We start from the raw sequence: 22,328 nt of genomic DNA, 5'->3' as shown, positions 1-22,328 counted from the left end.
TCCCCCACCATACAAGAGGTGTCGGTGCGTCGATCTCCGGACAGCCCGGTACCACCTCCCAGGCCTTCACAGATTCTGACTTCGACTCCTGCACCTGCCTCACAACCTTCCTCGACAGCGGCTCTGGGGGAGAGCATCCGAGCCATTCTTCCAGGACTTCTGGAAGGGCTGCTGCAGCGCTCTCTTCCGGTACTGGGGGTGCTTGCGCACTCGGTACCGATGACGGAAGTGGCAGCTGGCTCAGTGCCTGTGGTGAGGTCTCTGACGCCGGTACCACTTGCAGCATCGGCCTCGGCTGCCACCCAGGTCGACTCGACGTCGATGGAGGGAGCTTCGTCGCCACCGACATGGGAGTCGACCTCTCGACATCGCCATTGAGGACATGGTTACTCGGCGTCGAGACAGGCCCGGTTTCAGACTGTAGTTCGTGAACTCTTGTCCGATACCGAGGAGGATGCCTCCTGGGATGAAGGAGAAGACCCCAGATATTTCTCTTCTGAGGAGTCTTGTGGTCTTCCTTCTGATCCCACTCCTTCACCTAAGTGGAAGCTTTCTCCGCTAGAGAGTCTGTCCTTCTCCTCCTTTGTCCGGGAAATGTCTGTGGGCATTCCCTTCCCTGTGGTTAGTGAGGATAAGCCCAGGACTGAGAGGCTTGAGGTCCTGGACTTTCCTTCACCACCTAAGGAGTCATCCACTGCCCCTCTGCATAATGTCCTTAAGGAGACATTGCTGAGGAATTGGATGAAACCATTATCTAATCCCACCATCCCTAAGAAAGCTGAGTCCCAGTATCGGATCCACGGAGACCCTGAGTTGATGAGGCCGCAGTTGCCTCATGCTTTGCGGTTGTGGATTCCGCTCTCAAGAGAGCTAGAATTACTAGAGATTTCACCTCGGCGCCCCCGGGACGAGAGGCTAGGACTTTAGACTCTTTTGGGAGGAAGGCCTACCAGTTCTCTATGCTCGTGTCCAAAATCCAGTCTTACCAGCTCTACACAAGCATTCACATGCGGAACAATGTTAAGCAACTTGCGGACTTGGTGGATAAGCTCCCTCTGGAGCACGCCAGGCCTTTTCAGGAGGTGGTCAGGCAGCTGAAGGCGTGTCACAAATTCCTGTCCAGGGGTGCTTATGACACTTTTGATGTTGCATCCAGATCCGCTGCTCAAGGTATAGTGATGCGCAGACTGTCATGGCTGCGCGCCTGTGACCTGGACAATCGAGTCCAGCAGCGGCTTGCGGATGTTCCTTGCTGGGGGGATAATATTTTTGGTGATAAGGTCGAGCAGGTGGTAGAGCAGCTCCACCAGCGGGAAACCGCCTTCGACAAACTCTCCCACCATGCGCCTTCAGCATCTACCTCAACAGGTAGACGATTTTTCAAGGGGAGGAGGAATGCTCCCTATGCTTACAATAAGCTTAGGTACAATCCACCTTCCCGACAGCCTTCTCAGGCTCAGCCCCAGCACACTCGTTCGCGTCAACAGCGTGCGCCCAGACAGGCCCCTGCAGCTCCCCAGCAAAAGCAAAGGACGGGCTTTTGACTGGCTCCAGCTGAGCATAGCTGCCATAAACGTACCAAGGTGGCCTCTCATAACCTCCGACCGGTGGGTTCTTCAAATAGTCCGGTTGGGGTACTCCCTCAATTTGATCTCCAGTCCTCCAAATTGTTCACCGGGAGCTCAGTCCTTCAGCTCCCAGCACAGGCAGGTACTTGAAGAAGAACTCTCCGCCCTTCTCAGCACCAATGCGGTCGAGCCTGTACCACCAGGGCAAGAAGGGCTGCGATTCTATTCCAGGTACTTCCTTGTGCAAAAGAAAACAGGAGGGATGCATCCCATCCTAGACCTAAGGGCCTTGAATAAATATCTGGTCCGAGAAAAGTTCAGGATGGTTTCCCTGGGCACCCTTCATCCCATGATTCAGAAAAACGATTGGCAATGCTCTAAGGATGCTTACACTCACATTCTGATACTTCCAGCTCACAGGAAGTATCTGCGATTCCTCCACAGACCGTGCTTGAATACCTTCTACACTTGTCAGAGTCTGGTCTCAAGACTAACTCCGTAAGAGTTCATCTTAGTGCAATTAGTGCTTTTCATTATCGTGTAGAGGGTAAGCCTATCTCTGGACAGCCTTTAGTTGTTCGCTTCATGAACGGTTTGCTTTTGTCAAAGCCCCCTGTCAAACCTCCACCAGTGTCATGGGATCTCAATGTTGTTCACACCCAGCTGATGAAGCCTCCTTTTGAGCCACTGGATTCCTTCCATCTGAAGTATTTGACCTGGAAAGTCATTTTCTTGGTGGCTGTTACTTCAGCTCGTAGAGTCAGTGAGCTTCAAGCCTTGGTAGCCCATGCTCCCTATACTAAGTTTCATCATAACAGATTAGTCCTTCCCACTCACCCTAAGTTCTTGCCGAAGGTGGTGTCGGAGTTCCATCTGAACCAGTCAATTGTTTTGCCAACATTTTTCCCCTTTCCTCATACCCGCCCTGCTGAACGTCAGTTGCATAAATTGGACTGCAAGAGAGCATTGGCCTTCTATGTGGAGCGGACAAGCCCCTTCAGACAGTCCGCCCAAATGTTTGTTTCTTTTGATCCCAACAGGAAGGGAGTCGCTGTCGGGAAACGCACCATTTCCAATTGGCTAGCAGATTGCATTTCCTTCACTTATGCCCAAGCTGGGCTGACTCTTGAGGGTCATGTCACGGCTCATAGTGTTAGAGCCATGGCAGCGTCAGTGGCCCACTTGAAGTCAGCCACTATTGAAGAGATTTGCAAGGCTGCGACGTGGTCTTCTGTCCACACATTCCCTTCTCATTACTGTCTTCAACAGGATACCCAACGCGACAGTAGGTTCGGGCAGTCAGTGCTTCAGAATCTGTTCGGGGTTTAGAATCCAACTCCACCCCCCTAGGCCCATTTTTATTCTGTTCCAGGCTGCACTCTCAGTTAGCTGTTCTTCATAGGTCAATCTCTGTTATGTCCTCGCCGTTGCGAGGCCCAATTGACCTTCTTTGTTGTTTTGAGTGAGCCTGGGGGCTAGGGATACCCCATCAGTGAGAACAAGCAGTCTGCTTGTCCTCAAAGAAAGCGAAGATACTTACCTGTAGCAGGCATTCTCCGAAGACAGCAGACTGATTGTTCTCACCAACTCGCCCTCCTCCCCTTTGGAGTTGTTGTGTTCTGCTTTATTTGCTTTTCATTTAACTGAGGCGGAAACGGACACGCGCGGGTGGGAAGATGGCCGAGCATGTGCGGAACGGACACACCGCACATGCTCGGCCATCTTCCCACCCGCCCTCCTCCCCTTTGGAGTTGTTGTGTTCTGCTTTATTTGCTTTTCATTTTTGCTGGAAAATCTCCGTTTCTGGGGCCGCCGTGGACGCCAACCCACATGTGAGAACAATCAACCTGCTGTCCTCGGAGAATACCTGCTACAGGTAAGTATCTTTGCTTTATTGCCTCTCTGTCTGGACTGAAAAGAATCCGGGTGGTTTGTGTGTTGAGTCTGTGAGTGCTTTCTGGGAACTGTGGGACCACTGGGAGTGTGGCTGCAGTAACCTAGAAATCACTGGGGATAATTTGCGAGTGGAAGACTCGCCCAGAGGCAGTTGTGACCCAACTGGTGGAAGGAGGGTGCTAGTGTAGAGCTTTGTCCTTGGTTCTCACATTGAAGTCTTTTTGCCAAAGTGGCCACCACTTGAAAAATAGTGAAGCTCACAACACTAGAGAATAATTGTGTGCTCAAGTCATCATGAAGACAATTTTCAAAGGGATTTTGTGCACGTATTTTTAACATATGGAGACAGGAACTTTGGACATTACCTTCCACTGTCTGCAAGGAAAAGTACCTCATGCTGATTAGATGGTGATGTTCCACTTTGGATAGAGGCAATATAGGGGGAAGGGCAGGCAGAGAAACATAAGCCTAAGGAAATTCCCATACCTGATAGTAGTAGATTTACCCCACATAATTTGCTCACAGAATATGCAGGATTAGAAATTATAGCCACCCATGAGATTTTGAAAAGGAAACTCTGCAAGGACTTTCCCTCTCCAAATCAACTTGTAGTTCTGTAGGTACAATGTATCTGCAGCTCTGCAATCTTTTGTAAAGCTGTAAAAATTGTCTTTCCGGTTTGTTCTGTGCTATGTTTTATATGTAACTAGTAAAAGAGGCCCGTTTCAGAGCAAATGAAACGGGTGCTAGCAAGGTGTTCGTCGCCAACACCCCTCCCTCCCTCCCTGGCCAACCCCTTCGTTATTCTTCCATTGCTCCACCCCCGTCATGATGTTTGACGCGAGGGCGGGGCCCGGAGCGATTTCCCACCCCCCCACACCTCCCTACCTCCCTCCCTGCCAACCCCTTCGTTGTTCTGCCATTGCTCCGCCCTCGAGGGCGGGGCCCGGAGCGATTTTGGTGGCTTCACCACCACGAACCTTCAAACCTTTTTGAAGGAAGTCAGGGCTTGGCTTCACTGACGTTAGTGTCCTCAGAACGTTGAGGGTGAGTTTTATTATAGTAGATAATTATAATTTGTACTACTGTATTTATATATTTTATTTGTTGGAAGCCACTGTGTTCAAGATTTCCTGAAAAAAACAAAGTATAAGCAATAGAATCAAATTATAAACCTATCTTTGCTTTCTGTTTTACAGACTATGAAGAGAACCCAGATGGCCTGGAACACACAGACCTAGATGATGGCAGCCAGCATTTAAACAATTCTTGTTACCCATCTACATGTATTACAGACATTCTGCTGAGTTACAAGCATCCAGATTTACCCTTTGGCATGGAGCAGGCTGGAGTGTAAGGAGTAAGTACACAAAAGTCTCTTCTTTTAGTAAGATAGAGATGCCTTTTGTTGTACCCCAAATGAGTGCCATAAAAGAACCATCCACAGTACCTGGAACAGGTGTAGAGGCTCTCAACCCTGGTTTATGAGTAAATTTATGATGTGGATGGTAATTTCATAACAGGAAGCCTTCTTGGAAATTGTTCTAAAATTACCTTCAGACAAATAAAGAGGAGATAGCTCCACAGGTAAGTAGAACAGACAAAGGAGTGTGACAACCAAAAATGGGACACAGGTATAGAGATTCCAGAACAACCACTTTATTCAATGCCAAGTGAAGCTGTATCTAAGATCTGGTTGAGTAAAGTGATTGTCATGGAATTCCTATATCAGGTCAACTAGATCTCAGATACAGCTTCACTTGGCATTGAATAAAGTGGTTTTCATGGAGTTCCTATAACGGTGTCCCTCTTGGTTGTCATCATTCCTTTGTCTGTTCAAAATTACCCCCCACATTTGGTTTTATACGCCGGAAAGCTTTTGTAAAAGTGCAGCAGCACATACATGTATGGAAAGAGTGTACCTACTATTATGCAATCTATATACAAGCATTCCAGAGGCATAGTTTGGGTGGAATGGAGGTGGAATAATGATGTATATATATATTTTGATGTAGAATACATGCTCACATCAGCACCTTTTTCAGAGCAGGTGTAAGTTTGTGCAACAACAGTTGTGCACTGCTAGGAATCCATTTAATAAATGCAAACTGGAATATGCCTTGTGCAGTTCTGTAAAAGCGCCTTCTTGCATGTAAAACAGGCTTTACATGTAGCAGAAGCTTTGCAAAATTACTTCCAGATTATGTAAAAGAAAGTGCTACATTTCTGTCACCTGCTGGTTATGTTCATGAAACAGCTATTTTCCACATGCAAAACATTCTTTTTACATAGAAAATGCTTTATAAATTGACCCCCATAATCTCCCGGATTCTATTTTTTGCACCTATAACAATATGCACAATTTAACAAGCAAATGAATGCTGATAACAGCACTTAACAAGCAATAATGAGCACTAATTGGCACTGGTTAGAATTTAGGTACACAACTCGCTAAGCATGTTCTGTAACGGTGTGCGCTGAATTTCTAACGTTCACAGGCAAAAAGAGGTGCGGTTATGGGTGGGGAAATGGACATTTTGTGGGTGTTCTGAAATTTAGGAGCCGAGTTATAGAATATGGTCAAGTGTGCCTAAATCTATATGCCGAGATTTATGCCGTGTTTTCGTTGGTGTAAATGGATGCACGTAGATTTAGGTGCTGAAATATCAACTAAGTGTATTCTATACTCAGCGCCATTTTTTTTAGGCGCCATATATAGAATCTCCCCCAATGTGTCCAAGGTGACCTCATCCCATTTAGATGCCTAAATTTGTCCCCTATTTTCAGCCAAATTTAGGAGCCTAAGGTTTCAGCTGAAAATTCATCTGAATTTAGGACTATTAAGTCATTTTCTTAAGTTTAGATCTACTATTCATTTGTCCAAACTTAGGAGCCTAATTTAAGTGTGTGCTTGGTTGGAATCTGTCTAGAATATTTACTGTATGTATAATATGAAATGTAAATACAATAAGAACAAATGAAATGACTTACGTAGTGCAGAAAACGTTTTTCCTGTGTCCTAAAAGCACCAATGAAAATCTGGACAAACAGCCTTGGCACTGTCTGGAGTCAGGAGTGACAAATGCAGAGTAGAGAAGCAAGCAGAGGTGTTTTGACATTTTTTTACTTTGAGGGGTATATTTCATTTTAACCCCCTTTTAGTTCTACCCCTGACGCAACCTGAGGGCGAAACGTGGCCACGTCGGGTATTGTTTTAATAAATTACTTCTCTTTTGAACTCAGTCTGCTTTCTGGTTTGTTCTTCCTGAATAAAGTTAGGACAGCAGAAAGGCTGTTGTAATTTTATCCAGGTAGTTATTTTGGTATTGGTTATTTATTGGGATTTATTAAAAGCCTTTATGAATAGATTCACCCAGTGTTTGAATAAGTGCTGGTGGCCAGTATCCGGGTATTTTTTAAAAATGCAGCAGCTGGTGCTTAAATGCTGTGATCCAGCATTCTATAGTATACCTCCAAATAGACACAGACGAATGGGTTATGCTCCTGTACCAGCAGGTGGAGACTGCTGATTTAAAAGTCACCTATAAGTGGGTTGTGCAGTCCCCCTAGAGCCAGTCAGTTCTTTGGCTCCAGCAGATGTAGAGGTGGTGAGTCTGTGCAGTCTCGACCCTTTGTGGGCCTGGGGGGTCATTTCTAGCACTTTTACCTTTTTGTCTGGTTATTGTTTCTTAAATAGGTTTAAAAATAAAAAAAGGAAGATTACTTCTCAGTGCTGATTTTTTATTTCTTGCTGGACTGCGGTGAGGGCCTGAGGGGGTCTCATTAGCCTTGGGGTGCTACACCTGGGTGACCAGGTCCCTTCCCCACCTCCCCAGTTGTAGTGGTGCCTCAGCTGCTTGCTCCAGGTCCTCATGGACAGCAGCTTTGAGAGCTTGTGGGGTCTGTTTATTTCTGCTCCGTTTGACTCATAAATAAATATATAACCCAAAGAGAAAGTGAAAGGATCTTCACAACTAAAAGAGAAAATGTTTCCTTTCAGCTACCTGTCTTCCACAGCCTCTGTCTGGGATGTGCACTGTTTGTTGGCCGCCGGTTTCACTTTCGTTTCTGCAGTTTATGTCCAGAGAGAGGTTAAAACACTGCGTATTGAGTCTGCAAGAGTTGAGCATTGTGGCCTTTCTCAATCTGCTTCAAAGCAAAGTGATTTGAGTCCTTTCAGACAATGCGACGGCAGTAGCATTTGTCCATCATCAGGGAGGCACCAAGAGTTGCATCTTGGCGCAGATGACGGTGTTGCTGCTGGAGTGGAATGACGTTCATTTCCTTTATCTCTCCACGGCTCATGTGGTAGGAGTGGAAAATGTTCAGGCCAACTTTCAGAGCAGACATGTGCTAGATCCCAGAGAGTAGTGCCTAGGGAACAGCACATTTGAGCTGGTAATCTGACGGTGGGGATTTACAGTCATGGATCTGATGGCCATCTTGTCAAATGCCATAGCCCCGTGATTCTTTAGTTGCTGCGGAGGGTCTGGATGCTCTGGCTCAACCTTGGCCGTCCAAGATGATTTGGAAAAAGGTTTGGCTTTATCGACTTTGAATGTGCATGTGACGGCTATAGCCATTTTCCGTGGCATCGTTCAAGGTAAGCAGCTGGCTTCTCATCCTGATATCGATTGTTTTTTTACAAGCTTTTCGTCTCTTCCATCCCCCTGTTCACTTGTTGATTCCCTCTAGGGATCTCAACCTGGTGCTGTCAGTATGGATTTGTCCTCTGTTTGATCCCCTTGAGCACTATACTCTCAAGGACCTTACTTTTAAAACATTTTTTCTGGTCGCCATCACCTTTGCCTGGCTCATTTTAGAGCTCCGGGCACTTTCGTGTCATGCGCTTTTCTTAATTTTCTCTAAAAAAGCAAGTGGTTTTGAGGCCGGTCCCATCTTTTTTTCCCAAGGTGGTGTCAGCTTTTCATGTCACAATCAGTTCATTTCGCTGGTAGTGTTGGGCAGTGGGGATGGCCTGGCAGAGCAGCAGTACCTGCACAAATTAGATGTTTGGGTGTTACGTACTTACATGGATAGGACTTGGGAGTTCCTTAGGTCAGATTGTCTTTTCTGCAGAGTAGTCAGTGAAAGGGAGAGGTGGCATCCAAAGCTACCATTGCTCGTTTGCTTAAAGAAGTGGTGACGTGTGCTTATCTATTGAAAAAGAGGCCAGTACCTGCTTTCATTAAAGCTCATTCTGGCAGGGGCAGGTGACTTTGTGGGCGGAGTGCTCTTTGTTTCCAACTATGGAGTAGCGTGGTCATCCTTGATTCCTTTGTTCGTCATTATCAGATAGATGGTCAAGCGCAGCAGGATGTGGAGTTTGGAGCACATGTGCTTCAGGTAGGTACTTTGGTACTTCCCATTCATCTGTGCCTGTCTGGAGGGATGCTATAGAAGGAGATAATTAGGTCTTACCTGCTAATTTTATTTCTTTTAGTTCCTCTAGAAAGGCACAGGACCCACCCGTGTCTTGGTGCTGTGCATTGTTTCTGCTGGTATGAATAGTCAGTCTCTGATTTCCCGGTCAAAACTGTGGAATCTGGTTGTTGCTGGGAATTGCTTTTCCTTTTATTATAAGTTTAAAAAAAGAAGAAAAAAAAAAGATTTTTGAGGACTGGTGTTCCGGCAGACTTATCTGTGGCAGGGGAGTTTTCAGTTTGTAACCTGGGCAGCAGCATTTGGTTCTCTGGGTTAGCTGGTGAGCCTTCAGCGCTGAGAAGGATAAGTGTGCTTGCTTTTGGCAAGGAGCTTCTGCTTGGCTATTTGGGGACTGCACAGCCTACTTATAGGTGACTTACAAGTCAGTAGTTCTCAGTCTTCACATGCTGGTAGAGGAGCATAACCCATAAGTCTGTGCCTGTCTGGAGAAACTAAAAGGAAGAAAATTAGCAAATAATACCCAATTACTCTTTTTCCTCCCCTTGCTGTCCTAGCATCTCTCCTTCTGCCTTCTATCCCACTCCCCTGGTAGACTCTGCACCTGCTACCCCCCTCCCTTGGCAATCACTACATCTCTCCCCATCCTCTGTTTGTTCCGGGGTCTTTTCCTCTCTCTCTTCCCCCAGGAAGCACTAAGTACACGTGGCCTCCAGCCAGCCCAGGGCTATCCCTTTGACACTTCCTGCTTCCTCTGATGCAGCTTCTTGTTTCCATTGGAGCATAAGGCAGCAGAGGGAAGGTCCGTAGCCAGCTGGAGATGGCCACAAAGGCAAGTTTAAAGTACTGCTCTTGGGATGAGACATTGGGACCACTGGGAGAGAGGGCAAAAGGAGAGGCAGAGACACTAGGACTGCATGGGATGGGGGTGGGGGGTTGAGGATGAGGAAGAGACATCAGGAAAGCACCTGTGCCTGGGGAAAAAAAGAGATGAGAGGCAAGCTGAAGAATGGGATATCTGCTATTGCTCTAGACTGGCCATCATCTCATCCACAGTTATTGGGGCATGCAGCTCTCAGAGGCAGAAAATGTCTTTTAAAAACAGGCCTGGAAAAAAGGTATCACACCAGGCCTCCTGAACTTTTCAGCCCCTAAGTATGTGCCTAGTTTGTCTGTGCTTTAATCCAGCCCTGTTAGAAAAGCGGGTTGATGGCTGACTGGCTTTTGAGAAGGGAAATGACTGTCAAGTTTAATATTTTCAGGAGGGATCTGTGGATAAAGTTGACTGTGATGCAGGTGCTTCAAGGGATGTTTGTTCCTTCTGGGCAGTACTATATAGAACGCTGTCATTATGAAGATTATGAAGCTGAATGTTGGGTCAGAGAGGAAGCTGTCTGAATGATGTAGACGCCCTTTCACCCTTTGGTTGAAGCAGGGAGTAAAGGTCAAAGAAGTTTTATGAGGTGAACATCTCTTCCCCCCCTCCCCACCACCAGCACCTTCTTAAGAAGGGACCTTCCCCTCTCCTGCATAACTTCATTTGGCTTAGGGCTGATCCTTTCTACAGGCATTAATAGAGAATGACACAAGGACAAAGTTTGTCCCCATCCCCGCAGGTTCTGTCTCCGTCCCTGCCCTGTCCCCGTGGGCTCTGTCCTCATCTGCAGAAGCCTCAAACACTTATGATTTTATATTTAAATCTTCAATCAATAGCTGATTTCTACTACCCCAAGGATTCTTAATTCACCCTGTTAAAATGTCCAGGGGTACAAAATACAACCCTTTCTGTGTGCCCTAGAGGGGAGAAATATGCCCTATGAAGCACTGTTATGATTTTTTAATCTGTGGATGAATAGGAAGTCATTAACAATCTCAGGATTCAGTCTAGCTCTCCTGTCTTCCACAGTCCTTTCTGCAATAGAAGATGTACTGGTAGCAGAATGTACAGAATCCCCCATGCAAATTTTGCTAGTTGTGGCCAGCATGTTTGCTTGTTTTTCCAAAAAATCAAAATATCATTGTAGGCATCTCTCAAACATAAATAACAGGCCCTTTCATTAACAGGCTTCAAAGTAGAAAATGACGCAAGGGACAAAATTTGTCCCCGTCCCTGTGGGCTCTGTCTCCATCCCTGTCCCATCCCTGTGGGATGTGTCCCCACTCCGTCCCCATCCCCGCAGTTACTGTGGGTCCCTGTCCCCGTGTCATTCTCTAGTCATAAACTTCAAATCTTCTCAGTACTTAGCAAAGCCTCTCAACGTCTAAGCTTTGTAAGCGATGCTTCTGCGGGTTATAACATTTGTGCTCAGTAATGGAGGTTGTAATTTCTTTCCTTTGGACCAAGCTACAGAAATTTTGCCTGGATAATACTGTAAAGCAGGCTGAGGTCACATTTTAAATGAAAACCCAGATTATTATTAATAACAAATCCTAGATTTAAACCTACTTTTCTCTTTCTCTCTCAGGTTCTCTGTACAGCTTTGAAATGAAAAGATTCCATTTGTAAGCCGACAGTATCTAGCAGCATCACGCCAAATTCCCCCGGTATTTCTCACCCAGGCCTCCTCCTTGCAGAATACATCTGTCTTGTCATTTTTATTTTTTTATAATTATGAATTTTTTTAATTTTGCCATCTTCACCTGTCTTGTAAAATGTTCTCAAGAAACTCCAAAAGTTCTCAAAGAAAATCACAGACTTGATATACATATATATATATATAATTTTTTTTAATACAACACCAAATGATCTTTGAATTGTGGAGTCTAGCAAACCTTTTTCTTCCTCTCCCTAGCACTGCCTCATCCCAAAACGGAGAGGTTATTTTATATATATATATGTTTAGTTAGAGTAGATTCTTCTTTTTGTGCTGTTCAGGAGAAGGGGGCACGTAGGACTGGTAGTGGTGAGCAGAGAGGAGGAGGGAACCCCTCCCTGTAGTCTGAGCAATAAGCAGGGATGCTGAAAACTTGACAATGGGATTTCCACACCACATTTTGTTGAGATGGTGTGGTGGGGGATCCCTTTATGGAAAACAGACATTCAGCAGATCACAAGGGACACGTGGAAGGACAGGGCAGTGAAGATTCACATACATATACACAGAGTAAATTAGTGAAGACTTTCTGTTTTTTTCCCAAGCTGACCAATTTGTGAGCAAAATTAATGTTCTCTTCAAATTAAAAGAGCAAAAAAGAACTTTAAATCGAACCCCCCTTAAAAATTATAGAAATTAAACTAATCCTTTCTCCAACATGCAAAGAAGACTGTTTTCATAGTTTGTACAGACTGTCCTCCTTACCTGTGCTGTGAGTCCTCTCACCTCATTTTTGCTGTTTTTCATTCTTCTAATGTCATTGTGCAAAGCTGGGATTTTTCTGTACATATGTGTACCGTATATGTATTTACATATATATACACACAAACACACTCCTCTTCCCTTCTAACCAACAAAAACAGTCTGTACTTTTGCAGTTGAAGACCGGAAAAAGTTGTTTCTTGTTAGTCTGACTTGTTTTTCTTCCTAATCATGTAAGAACTGTTTTGGTAAATGGTGGTGGTTGTGGTTTTTATTAATGTTTTTCTTCTTCTTGTTGTTTAATAAAAGACAAACAAAATTTGTGTTTTGAGAGAAAAAGAACTAAAACTGTTTTCAGCTAAACCTGTTAACTTGCACTTTCCTTTTTTTCTAGAAGTATTTTAATTTGTCTTTTTTAAATGCCCTGATAATTGTGAACTGGTATTGCTCGTGTAACAAGTGATGCATGTCTCCTCCTTTTTCGCACATTGCTTAGAACTTTCCTTATAATGATTTCAAAAAACCTTTTCTGTTGTGTTTCTTTTGTGATCAGCCATGAACCAAAGCCTTCATCAGGAATGGGGATACACTTAGATGTAGTATATCACATGTCTAGATAGGTATATATGTGTGTGTGTGTGTGTGTGTGTGTATATATATATATATACACACACACACACAGACACGCATGATAAACTATAAATAAAAATACCTTTGCTTTTCCTACAAAAGCAAGAGGATTCATATCTTTTTTTTCAAGGAAGAAAATGTGAGGTATTGACAGCATGTTCCAGAGTTCTCCATTACAGAACAGCCTGACAATGGCTCCTCCTTTGGATATGGCTCCTCCTTTCTTGCCCCTTTTTCATTCTCCTCCTGCAATTGGATCACAACAAAAACAGAAATGGAATTTGTCCAAGCACAGATGTGTGTCTATCCCAGACCCTTTCTCTGGAAAAGTGGCAGCAGTTTCAGCTGGTGTTGCATAACAATATTTCTACAACAACAGTGTGGGATATTGCAAGAGAGACTTAAGACCTCCCCTGCCAACCTACCCTCACCTTACCCCATGACTGTGCCATACTTCAGCAGCTGATGGGCAGGAAGGTACTGATTATAACAGTGAACTCACTTTATGTGTGTATAGGAGTACACACACACAACTTTTTGTTTACCTGGCACTGTATATCTAGGAGGGCTGTCTGCTCTTCTACAAGATAAGTTAAACAAAACAAAAATAAAAGATAAAAAAAACGGTGAATTTTGGCCGTGCCAACTCCGGTCTCTCACTTTTTATCATTGCTTTGTATTGTAGCAATCAATACACACAGTATATGTGGAATGTATATTAATATACTTTACTATTATTTCTGTTTTTTGGAAATGTCTGAAGTATTTTTTCTTTTCTCATTTATGTTGGACTAGAAAAACAAAGCAGGAAAAATACTGTTTCAGTGATCATTAGTCTATTATTATTATTATTAATTTTTTGTGGGTCACTTACAACTAGTAAATTAGTTGGAAAGTGAGATCATGATAAATAAAATTGTGCTGATGAACCTGCACTGGTCTTCTCTTTACATCATTGTCTTATACGGATGGATATTAACCTTGAACTGTATGCCATATCTCATTGGGTCCACACACCCTTGAATGGTTCTGTGTTGGGCTTGTAATGCGATTTGTGATCTGCCAGCTGAAGAAGCAGACACCAGTGAAAACCCTCCATTTTTGTGTTACTGTTGTATGTTGTAATCGTAGTGAAGTTGCTGATCCTCCTTCATTTTGAGGCATGGTTATTCGAGTGCACTGATTTCTGTTTCCTTGGAAAATCAAGAGAGTAGATTTCCAGGACAGGGTTTTTGTTGGCAATTGAGCTGACTGGCAGGCAGTGCTCCCTCCCCTGTACACAGGGTTGGGCTGTTTTGATCCTTGAACTCCAAGTGCCACATGGTCAGAATTGAAGTGTTTTGCTGTTCTGCAATTTCTCCTTGTGCTGGTATAAATAGCGGCCCAGAATGAGCAGTGATCAGACGCTTTTCCTCAGGAGCTGCATACACTGGTAAGAGCCACATTAATACTTATCACACTCACATTCACCCAGTTTTCATATGTGATAATTATTTGTATTATAATGCAGACCCAATGTTGCATAAAAGTAACAGGTTATTTGCAGGTGCCTAAGGAGGAATTTCCTGTCTGATACACCTTCATGAAAGGGAACTTTTTAGACAAATAAATTGAAAAATGTTCACTGTTGGGAATATTTAATGGCAGAATTGTGTATATGTTTATGTTCACCAGTTACTGTGTTCAGAAGAACACGATTTAACTGAAGCACAGAATAATAAAATCTGTGTAATAAGGCAGTGTGCTAGTTTCAGTATAGTCCTTGGACTCCAGCCTTACAGCTCAGTACATTCCTTTCATCAGAAGCAAGCTGGGAGGTTGCAGGTTTCTTCTGGAGACCAGTCACAGCAAGAGTGTGTAAAGACTTAGTGGGTGGGTAGAGGATAAATCCTCAGTTCGTTAGTGTGTATTATCTATATGGGAAGAATTGTGTTGCCTTTCATGTCTTTGGGGAACATTGCTGAATCTGAAGCTGGATCGTAAGGTGATGTGAGCAGAGAGACACACACACACAAGACCCTACCTGGTAAACAGCAGGTCAGATCTTTTTCTGTGGGCTTAGAAATTCATAGGGCATGATGGCACATCTTCTTGTGGCTGTCTACGATCTGATGGTAGTCTTCTCTCAGACAAATCCAGTGCTTATATAAGCTTTCATGTTACAGCTTTTTTTTTTATTTGTAAGAGAGTCTAAAGCACAAGCTTGTGATGTCAGAATGCAAGAGGTGAAAACCCAGTACCTATATTTTACATCCAGAATTAAAAATACAAATGGGTTCAGTTTCACACTTTTGTATTTAGAACAGTGAATGCCACCAAGAATCCTGGTGACATACTGAAAAAATGTACAAAACCACTCATAGCATAAGAGATTCTCACTCTGCATCAGTATATCTCAGGGATGGACACTTTGCAAGACTTACTAAATATTGTCTTTTTCCAGGCTGCAGACATGAAACTGGTTGCTGCCATTTTCACCTTGCTGTTCCTCCCAGGTAACTGTGCTTCACTCTACTAAAGGTATATTCTAAATATTATGTCTAGCACCTTTCTGTGCTGAAATACTCTGTCTAAAAAGCTTCGTCTGTAATCTTCTATCTGAAGTCTTTAAGAGAAAAAAAAAAAGGTTCCTCAAGAAGGCATAATGTCAGTCCTATAATCCTGTGCTGCTTTCATATATATATTTCCCCTCTGTTACCTCTTCAGTATGTTTAAGTTTTCTTCATAAGGGAGGTGTTTTGTGCCTTTATCACTTATTACCCTTCATTGTACTTAGTTGAGGTGAATAATCAGAACTCTGGATCCACACAGAAACATGTTGATATTTGCAGATTTGTTTTCTACTTCTTTCCAAATAATTCCTAACATTTTCTTTGCTGATTTTGCTGCTGCTGCACACTGAGCTGAAGATTTCTATGTACTATAAGCAATGACTCCAAGGTCCTTTTCCTAAGTGGTAACTCATAATGCATGCAGTTGGGATTTTTTTTCCCTGTGTGCCTAACTTTTCACTTATCCACTTTAATTTCATCTGCTAATTAGATGCCGAGTTTCCCAGTCTTCATTTCCTGCTTGTTTACTTTGAATAACTTTGTGTCATCTAGTCATCTCAGTCATTGTTTCTTTATCCAGATCAATGCTGAATGAGAATGGGCCCCTTCACAGACAAGGGACCAATCATTGCTGGGGTGCAGTGAATAAATAAGTTGATGCATAAAACTGTATGCATATATCTGCATCAGCTTTTCTTTTTAAAAGTTCCCAGCATAGGGGGCGTGTCAAGATGGCTGCCGGACCGGTTGGTCGTTAAAGCACTCTAATCGCTTTTGGGCTGCAATAATCTATTTTCTTCAAAATGCCACACTCTAAGCGAAAAGGAACGTTGAGGTTAGTTCCTCAGCCCACCTCAACCTCTTCTCCAACCCAGTTGTCATTGGAGTGCTACTTCCCCGGTATCTCCAGGTCTCAACGGGGAGAGGATCCCATAGCGGGGATTTCCAGAGAAGTGGACTCCCTGCCAGGAGAGGAAGCCTCCCTGTCTCCACCACCACTTTTGTTGATCCCTCCTTGCCCAGCGTCGAAAGCGGCCCTAGTGGGAAACCCCACTGACCCCGGAAGTGTGTCGGAAGGGGCGACCAGCGAGGACCAAGGCATGCAACAATCGACGTTGAAAGCTGAAGGAATTTTGCTTTCTTCAGCAAAGAGTTCGGAGGTGACTCTGGAAACGTTATGGGTGATGTTAGACCGGATTAATACTACACTACAAAAGACGTCAGGTGATGTTGAAAATCTTAATACTAAATTTGAAGGATTAAAATCAACTGTAGACTCCGTCAAAGAAGATTTAACAAAGCAAGTAACAACCTTGCAAAAAGAAGTTGATTTATTTAAGGACTTTAAAAATGTGATTATTAAAGATAATACAGATATAAGAAGAAAAATCAAGCAGATTGGGAATTTTAATAGACGCCTCAATCTCCTTCTTTTAAATTTTCCAAAGTTAGCTGGGGTAACTCAGATACATTTCGAAGATATCTGACTGAAATTCTGAAAATTCCTCCCAAGGCTATACCCCCGGTAAATAAGATTTATTATATTCCTAAATCTAAAGGAGAATTACGAGGTGCTGAAAATGATATTCCTGATTTGCAAAACATTTCTGATATATTGGAGCAATCCTCTGAAATAATAATGGACAGAGCTACAATGATTATTTCACTTGTTTTTGAGCAGGACTATAATACAATTCTAAGACTTTATTTTAGAAACTCTAAAGCTCAATTTTGTGGTTCTAAAGTTTGGATATATCCTGACGTGACCAAACAAACACAACAAAAAAGAAAAGTGTTTCTTGTTTTGAAACAAAAGACAATAGATATTGGGGTTCTTTTTTTCTAGCATACCCTTGCAAATGTGTAGTAAAATTGGGTCAAACTAAATATATGTGCTCACCTCGCCCTCTGGTGGCCAGAACCAGGACTGCTGTGGACCGTCACCCGTTCCAGATTTCAGGCCAGTCCGGTCCGGATCTTCCGGGCTGCCAGACTTGCTTGCTTGGATTGAACCTACACAGCACCCGTAGTTTCCTGGTGATGGTTGCAGCTGAGCTCCAGGTGCTGCTGGGCTTATTAGCCATTCTGAAACCTTGCTGCTTTGCCTTTGCATTGCGTCTAAGGCCCTGGTATGTTGGTGCTTTTGCACTTCAGCCTGAGTTGTTTCCTTGCTCAAGTTCTTGCCTGAAGTCTTGCCTGTTCTAGTTAGTCTCTGTTTAGTTTAGGGTATTGCTTGTTTACTGTATTGCTTGTTTCCCAGTTTTGTGTCTTGTTCGTATGTCTTTGTCTAGTTCTGGGTTTATCTGTGTTTGTTCCCTGCTTCAGTGGCTGCTTGCAGCTTTCAGTTCAGTCTCCTGTCTAGCTGTGTTTGTTCCCTGTTTCAGTGGCTGCTCGCAGCTTTCAGTCCTGTCCTTTGGCCTATCCTTTCCCTGCCTTGCTGTCCCTGTGCTGCCTAGCTGTTAGCCAGTCCTGCCGGCCACCTGAAGCCTTGAGCTCAACTCTTGGTGGAAAGTGGCCAGGTGCAGGTGAAGCCTATCTGTTTGTCAGAGATCTGCCCTGTCCCTGGTGTGGGGTGGTTTTGCCTGCCACTCCTCGGCAGTGGCCTAAGGGCTCACAAACCCAGTTTCCAGCTTTGAAAACGTGACAATATACTTTTTTTCACTGGAACATCTGAAGTCGTTTCTAGAATTGAAACAATTGAAATAATGTATAGAAATACCTGGAGGTTAGGCAGGCTTTACTTTCAGCTTAATATTACTTATTTGATTACTTCTCTAATTCATCACCCCCCCCCCTTTTTTTATTTGGGGTCTAAGAAAGGATATGTATTTTTGCCTACTACTATTTGACATTTCTAGAGCGCTACCAGGGTTACGCAGCGCTGTACAAGAAACAAAGAAGGACAGTCCCTGCTCAAAGGAGCTTACAATCTAAAGGACAAGAAGGACAAAAAGTGCAGTCAGTCAAAAATTTGGACAGTCTAGATTTCTTGGGTAGAGGTACAATAGTTAGGTGCCGAAAGCGACATTGAAGAGGTGGGCTTTGAGTAAGGATTTGAAGATGGATAGGGAGGGGGCTTGGCGTATGGGCTCAGGGAGTTTATTCCAGGCATAGGGTGAGGTGAGGCAGAAAGGGCGGAGCCTGGAGTTGGCGGTGGTGGAGAAGGGTACTGAGAGGAGGGATTTGTCCTGTGATCAGAGATTACGGGTAGGGGCGTAAGGGGAGATGAGGGTAGAGAGGTAGTGAGGGGGCTGCAGATTGAGTGCATTTGTAGGTTAGTAGGAGAAGCTTGAATTATATGCGGTACCTGATCGGAAGCCAGTGAAGTGACTTGAGGAAAGGGGTGATATGAGCATATTGGCCTACTGAATGGTTAAATTCTAAATCTTCTTGTCTTATTAGTTTTCTTCTTTTAAATTTTCCTTTATAAATGCTTAAAAATTAGTGATGAGAATATTACTGTATTATTATTTGCCTGTGTTTCTGTTACAAGGATATCCTTGTTAATTATATTTAAAACAATCAATAAAGAATTAAAAAAAAAACTGTATGCATATTACTATAGCTTTGTGTGGGTCATTTGCATTGCATTAGTTTACTACATCAAGGGTAGAATGGTTGGTTAATTTTAGCATGCATTAAACTGCACTGATTTTTCCATGCACATTCTTAAAACACAGCATATTATGTTGGCCCCTCAGTTGTAATATTTCTTCCAGCTCTTAGACTACATAGGGGCCGATGCACTAAAGTTCCTGGAGGCAACCTGCTGCTATTTCCACCCCAGTAAAAATTACTGAGGTGGAAATAGCGGGCGATTCCCAAAGGAAACCTTATGTAATGAGTTTTTCTTGGGCAGACTGGATGGATCATACAGGTCTTTATCTGCCGTCATCTACTATGTTACTATATGAATGAATAAGTTAAATAACAATGGTCCCAGTGCAAATCCATTTGGTATGTCTCTGCCTCTCTCCACTGGGAAAGCTAACTGTTCAGGCAGGGACTGGGACTCCAGTGCTCTGCTCTCTACTGTTCATTTTTTTTCTCCTTTTTGTGCAGGGACTCAGGCTCGCTACCTGTGGATGAATGAGGAGCCCCAAACTCCAACTGATCGCTTCAAAGAACTCGTCAGTGGGTACTTGAAGAAAATACACGAATTGGGCAAGGAAAAGTTGACCCAATTGGAGGCTTCTGACTTTGGCAGAGGCCTTGAGTAAGTTCTAAGGCATTGGAGAAGCCATCTAGATAAGTCATTATGTGGAGGAATTTCCTCCATCTATCTTTGTCTATCTCAAAATAAAATATGAAAAGAAACATTAAAGAAACAGGAGAACCAAATTATCATATAAAGGGCAGAATAGAAGAGTCCTTGTAAGTAATGCAGAGGAGAGAATATCAGAGAGGGACTGATTGGTGATGCTAGGAAGAATGAAAGCATGAAAATCAAGAGTCCCTCTAACTGTGTTTTGTCTCTTTCAAAGCCTGCAGATTGCTGAGAAGTTTGATGATTTCAGCAGCAATGTCGTGAACCTGGGGAAAAAGGTTCAGCCATATGTGGAGAATGTCAGAAAACGGGTAGAAAAGGAGCTGTTAGGGGATCTGAGCAGTGTGGAAGAGAAGATCAATCCCATTGTGGAGCAGTTCCACCAACGCTGGAGTGACCAGGTCACAATATACCAGGAAAAAGTGACATCCCTGTACCAACAGCTGCAACAACAAGCCAAAGAGAACATTGATACCGTCAGAGAGAAGATCCGGCCCTTGGCTGAGGAATTCCGTGACAAGCTACGTGCTGAAGCAGATGTTTTACGGGTAGATTTGGCTCCGGTTACAGAAGAGATACGACGGAAGAGGAAGGAGCTGCAAGAGAAGGCTAAGACCATAAATACCTTCCTGGATCAGTTGAAGCCATTGGTGCACAAAGCAAAGACCTTATTCCAAGACTCGTTTAAGACTATAGAAGAAATAATTAAATCCGAAATGCCTTGGCTTCCTCACCATAAATAGTATTTAGCTTCTGCACTGTCTCTTCATTGATAGCTTTCTAAGTCTTTGAAATATCTGCCCATGTATTAAATGCTGCTCCCATATTGAATAAAGGTGGTGCCTTCTCTCATATTTTTTGTATATGGGTAATAGCTCCAGCAATCCCCTTTTCCCCTTTCCCCAGTGTTTTATAATAGCTTCAGATACTCTGCTTTCGTAATTTGTACATAGATAGATCTTGTTACTCCTCCCTGCTGCTTTCATGGGCACATCTCCCTAACTCAGTGTCTGTGTTCTGTCTGTCCTTTGCCCATTGTTCTGCTTAATAAAATATTGAACTGTTTTAAATGATTGTATTTTGCAAATCTCATCAGTTTACTTCTAAGTGGACAGAGACTGGGTAGATGAATGACATGGAGTACTGCAAGCTTCCAGGGATGGGTAATTTTGGGTTGAGCTTAGTACTTAGTACAAGCCTACCCAAAAGACCCAGATTAATCTCTTGAACCCATCTACCTTACATATACTGAAGAGAAAGCGACATTGACCAAAACTCTATCTCCCACCTTACCTTCCTCTCTCTATCACCTGTCTCTACCTACCTATCCATCCTATTACTACCCATCCATCCTATTATTATGTTATACTTAATTTCCTACTTTACATAACAAAATTCTGTTACCTATTACGCATTGAGCCTGCTTTTAGTGGGAAAGTGCGGGATACAAATATAATAAATAAATACTTTCAGTCCTCTTGAAAAGTTAGTCCCTGTGCTGCCTAGTGTCTGCTGTGTGAAAGACGTGTCCAGGTATTTTGTAGACTGTACAGAATTGTAGGGCAATGTCTGCATCAGAGAGAACTAATATCAGAATTTTAGCTGTTTGGCTTTCAATATGCCACCGAGAAGGGGGGCAAAATTCACCAGGCCCAGCCTCCGTGGGGGTGGCAGACCCAGGACTGGCAAGCTTCTTCCTGGTGCCTGCTTCCGGATCTGTCCTCCCCTACTTCTGCGTGCTGCCCAGGACCCAGATGATTGAATTAGCGTGTTATTGGGTTAATGCAGTCATCCAGGTCTTGACTCCCAGCACGGACAGCAGCAGGAGAGGACACGGTCATGGGAGCAGGCTTGCGGGAAGCAGCTTGCTGGGCACCCTCCCTGGAGGCAAAGACTGAAAGGTAAGGGGGTGGACAGGAGCAGTGGTGCGAGCGAGGGGGCGGCTTGTGGCAGTCCTGTTCTGCCCTGGGACCTGCTATGTCTCTCTGCAGCCCTGCACAGACACTTCCCAAAGATCCCTTCTTATGCAGCAAGTTGTGATCCTTTCTGACTTTGTACGTGATGAGTAAATGGAGTCAGTCTGTCCTTACCTCATGGAAGCACCGCACGTGCACAACTCACATATTTATACTTAACCTTGATGGCTTGTTATGAAATACAAAAAGAGCCCACCCTAGAAACAAGCTGCTGAAAGTCAGCAGTAAGTGTTAAGGTAAAACTTCCATCTTTTAGGGTTTCGTTTCGAGTATGTTTTTATTCAAGGGGTAGGAAAGGTCTTGCACTTTGTAGGGTTAAATTCAAAGACAGAAAGGGGCATGGTTACAGTTCCGTGCTCTGGTAATAGAGTTGAATGCAGGGCTGAACAGTGAGGGTGCAAGGGCTGTTCTTACTCTGGCTCCCTGAATCATATTTGTATAAGCAAAATTCACAGTCTCGATGGCAGCATCAAACTAGTCCCTAAGGGGGGGTCTTTTGCTAAGGTGCACTAGCGTTTTTAGCTGTCATTCCAAATCAGCTGGTGCTAAACATTGTATTTCTATGGGCGTCTCAGCGTTTAGTGTCAGTTGATTTGTAGTGCGAGCTAAAAACACTAGCACACCTTAGTAAAAGCCCCCCCCCCCCCCCCAATGATTAAAGAAACAGGGATTGGAAAGTTGGCTTGAGTATGTGAAGCAGCACCTGAAAAAAAAAAAACCCTTTTCAATGTGATCACAGCTGGAAGTTTGACCTACAACCA

General features: G+C 43.7%; 2 protein-coding genes across 3 annotated transcripts in view; both read left to right on the top strand.

Annotated features, from left to right (window-relative positions):
- The window catches only part of SIK3 (SIK family kinase 3), a 454,627-nt gene extending 440,565 nt beyond the window's left edge, over positions 1-14,062 (top strand). Inside the window, exons 24-26 of one of the 2 annotated variants that reach the window (XR_003944053.1) lie at positions 4,664-4,824; positions 11,312-11,390; positions 12,903-14,062. Coding sequence is in view for 1 of the 2 variants with exons in the window: in XM_030221942.1 (XP_030077802.1) it covers positions 4,664-4,821 (158 nt within the window). In the remaining variant the exon portion in view is untranslated. Of the gene's footprint in view, positions 1-4,663; positions 4,825-11,311; positions 11,392-12,902 lie in introns of those variants that run through there. The other variant, XM_030221942.1, reaches the window with a different exon arrangement.
- An 86-nt stretch (positions 14,063-14,148) lies between these two features.
- On the top strand, positions 14,149-20,665 carry APOA1 (apolipoprotein A1). The gene is made up of 4 exons (XM_030221945.1): positions 14,149-14,204; positions 15,216-15,267; positions 19,387-19,540; positions 19,809-20,665. Exons 2-4 carry the CDS (start codon positions 15,225-15,227, stop codon positions 20,332-20,334), a joined length of 723 nt encoding a protein of 240 aa, XP_030077805.1. The 5' UTR covers positions 14,149-14,204; positions 15,216-15,224; the 3' UTR covers positions 20,335-20,665.
- The last annotated feature ends 1,663 nt before the right edge of the window (positions 20,666-22,328 follow it).

The sequence above is a fragment of the Microcaecilia unicolor genome, chromosome 12 (genome assembly GCF_901765095.1).
Source record: "Microcaecilia unicolor chromosome 12, aMicUni1.1, whole genome shotgun sequence".
In the NCBI taxonomy this organism is placed as follows: Eukaryota; Metazoa; Chordata; class Amphibia; order Gymnophiona; family Siphonopidae; genus Microcaecilia; species Microcaecilia unicolor.
The sequence above is the reverse complement of the archived record's forward strand: the minus strand, read 5'-3'. Positions and strand labels throughout refer to the sequence as shown.

Bases quoted from the DNA above. Each gene is read 5' to 3' on its own strand.
- APOA1 (XM_030221945.1), top strand. From the start codon at position 15,225: ATGAAACTGGTTGCTGCCATTTTCACCTTGCTGTTCCTCCCAG. The intron at 15,268-19,386 runs GTAACTGTGCTT...CTTTTTGTGCAG, and splicing joins CACCTTGCTGTTCCTCCCAG to GGACTCAGGCTCGCTACCTG. The intron at 19,541-19,808 runs GTAAGTTCTAAG...TCTCTTTCAAAG, and splicing joins GACTTTGGCAGAGGCCTTGA to CCTGCAGATTGCTGAGAAGT.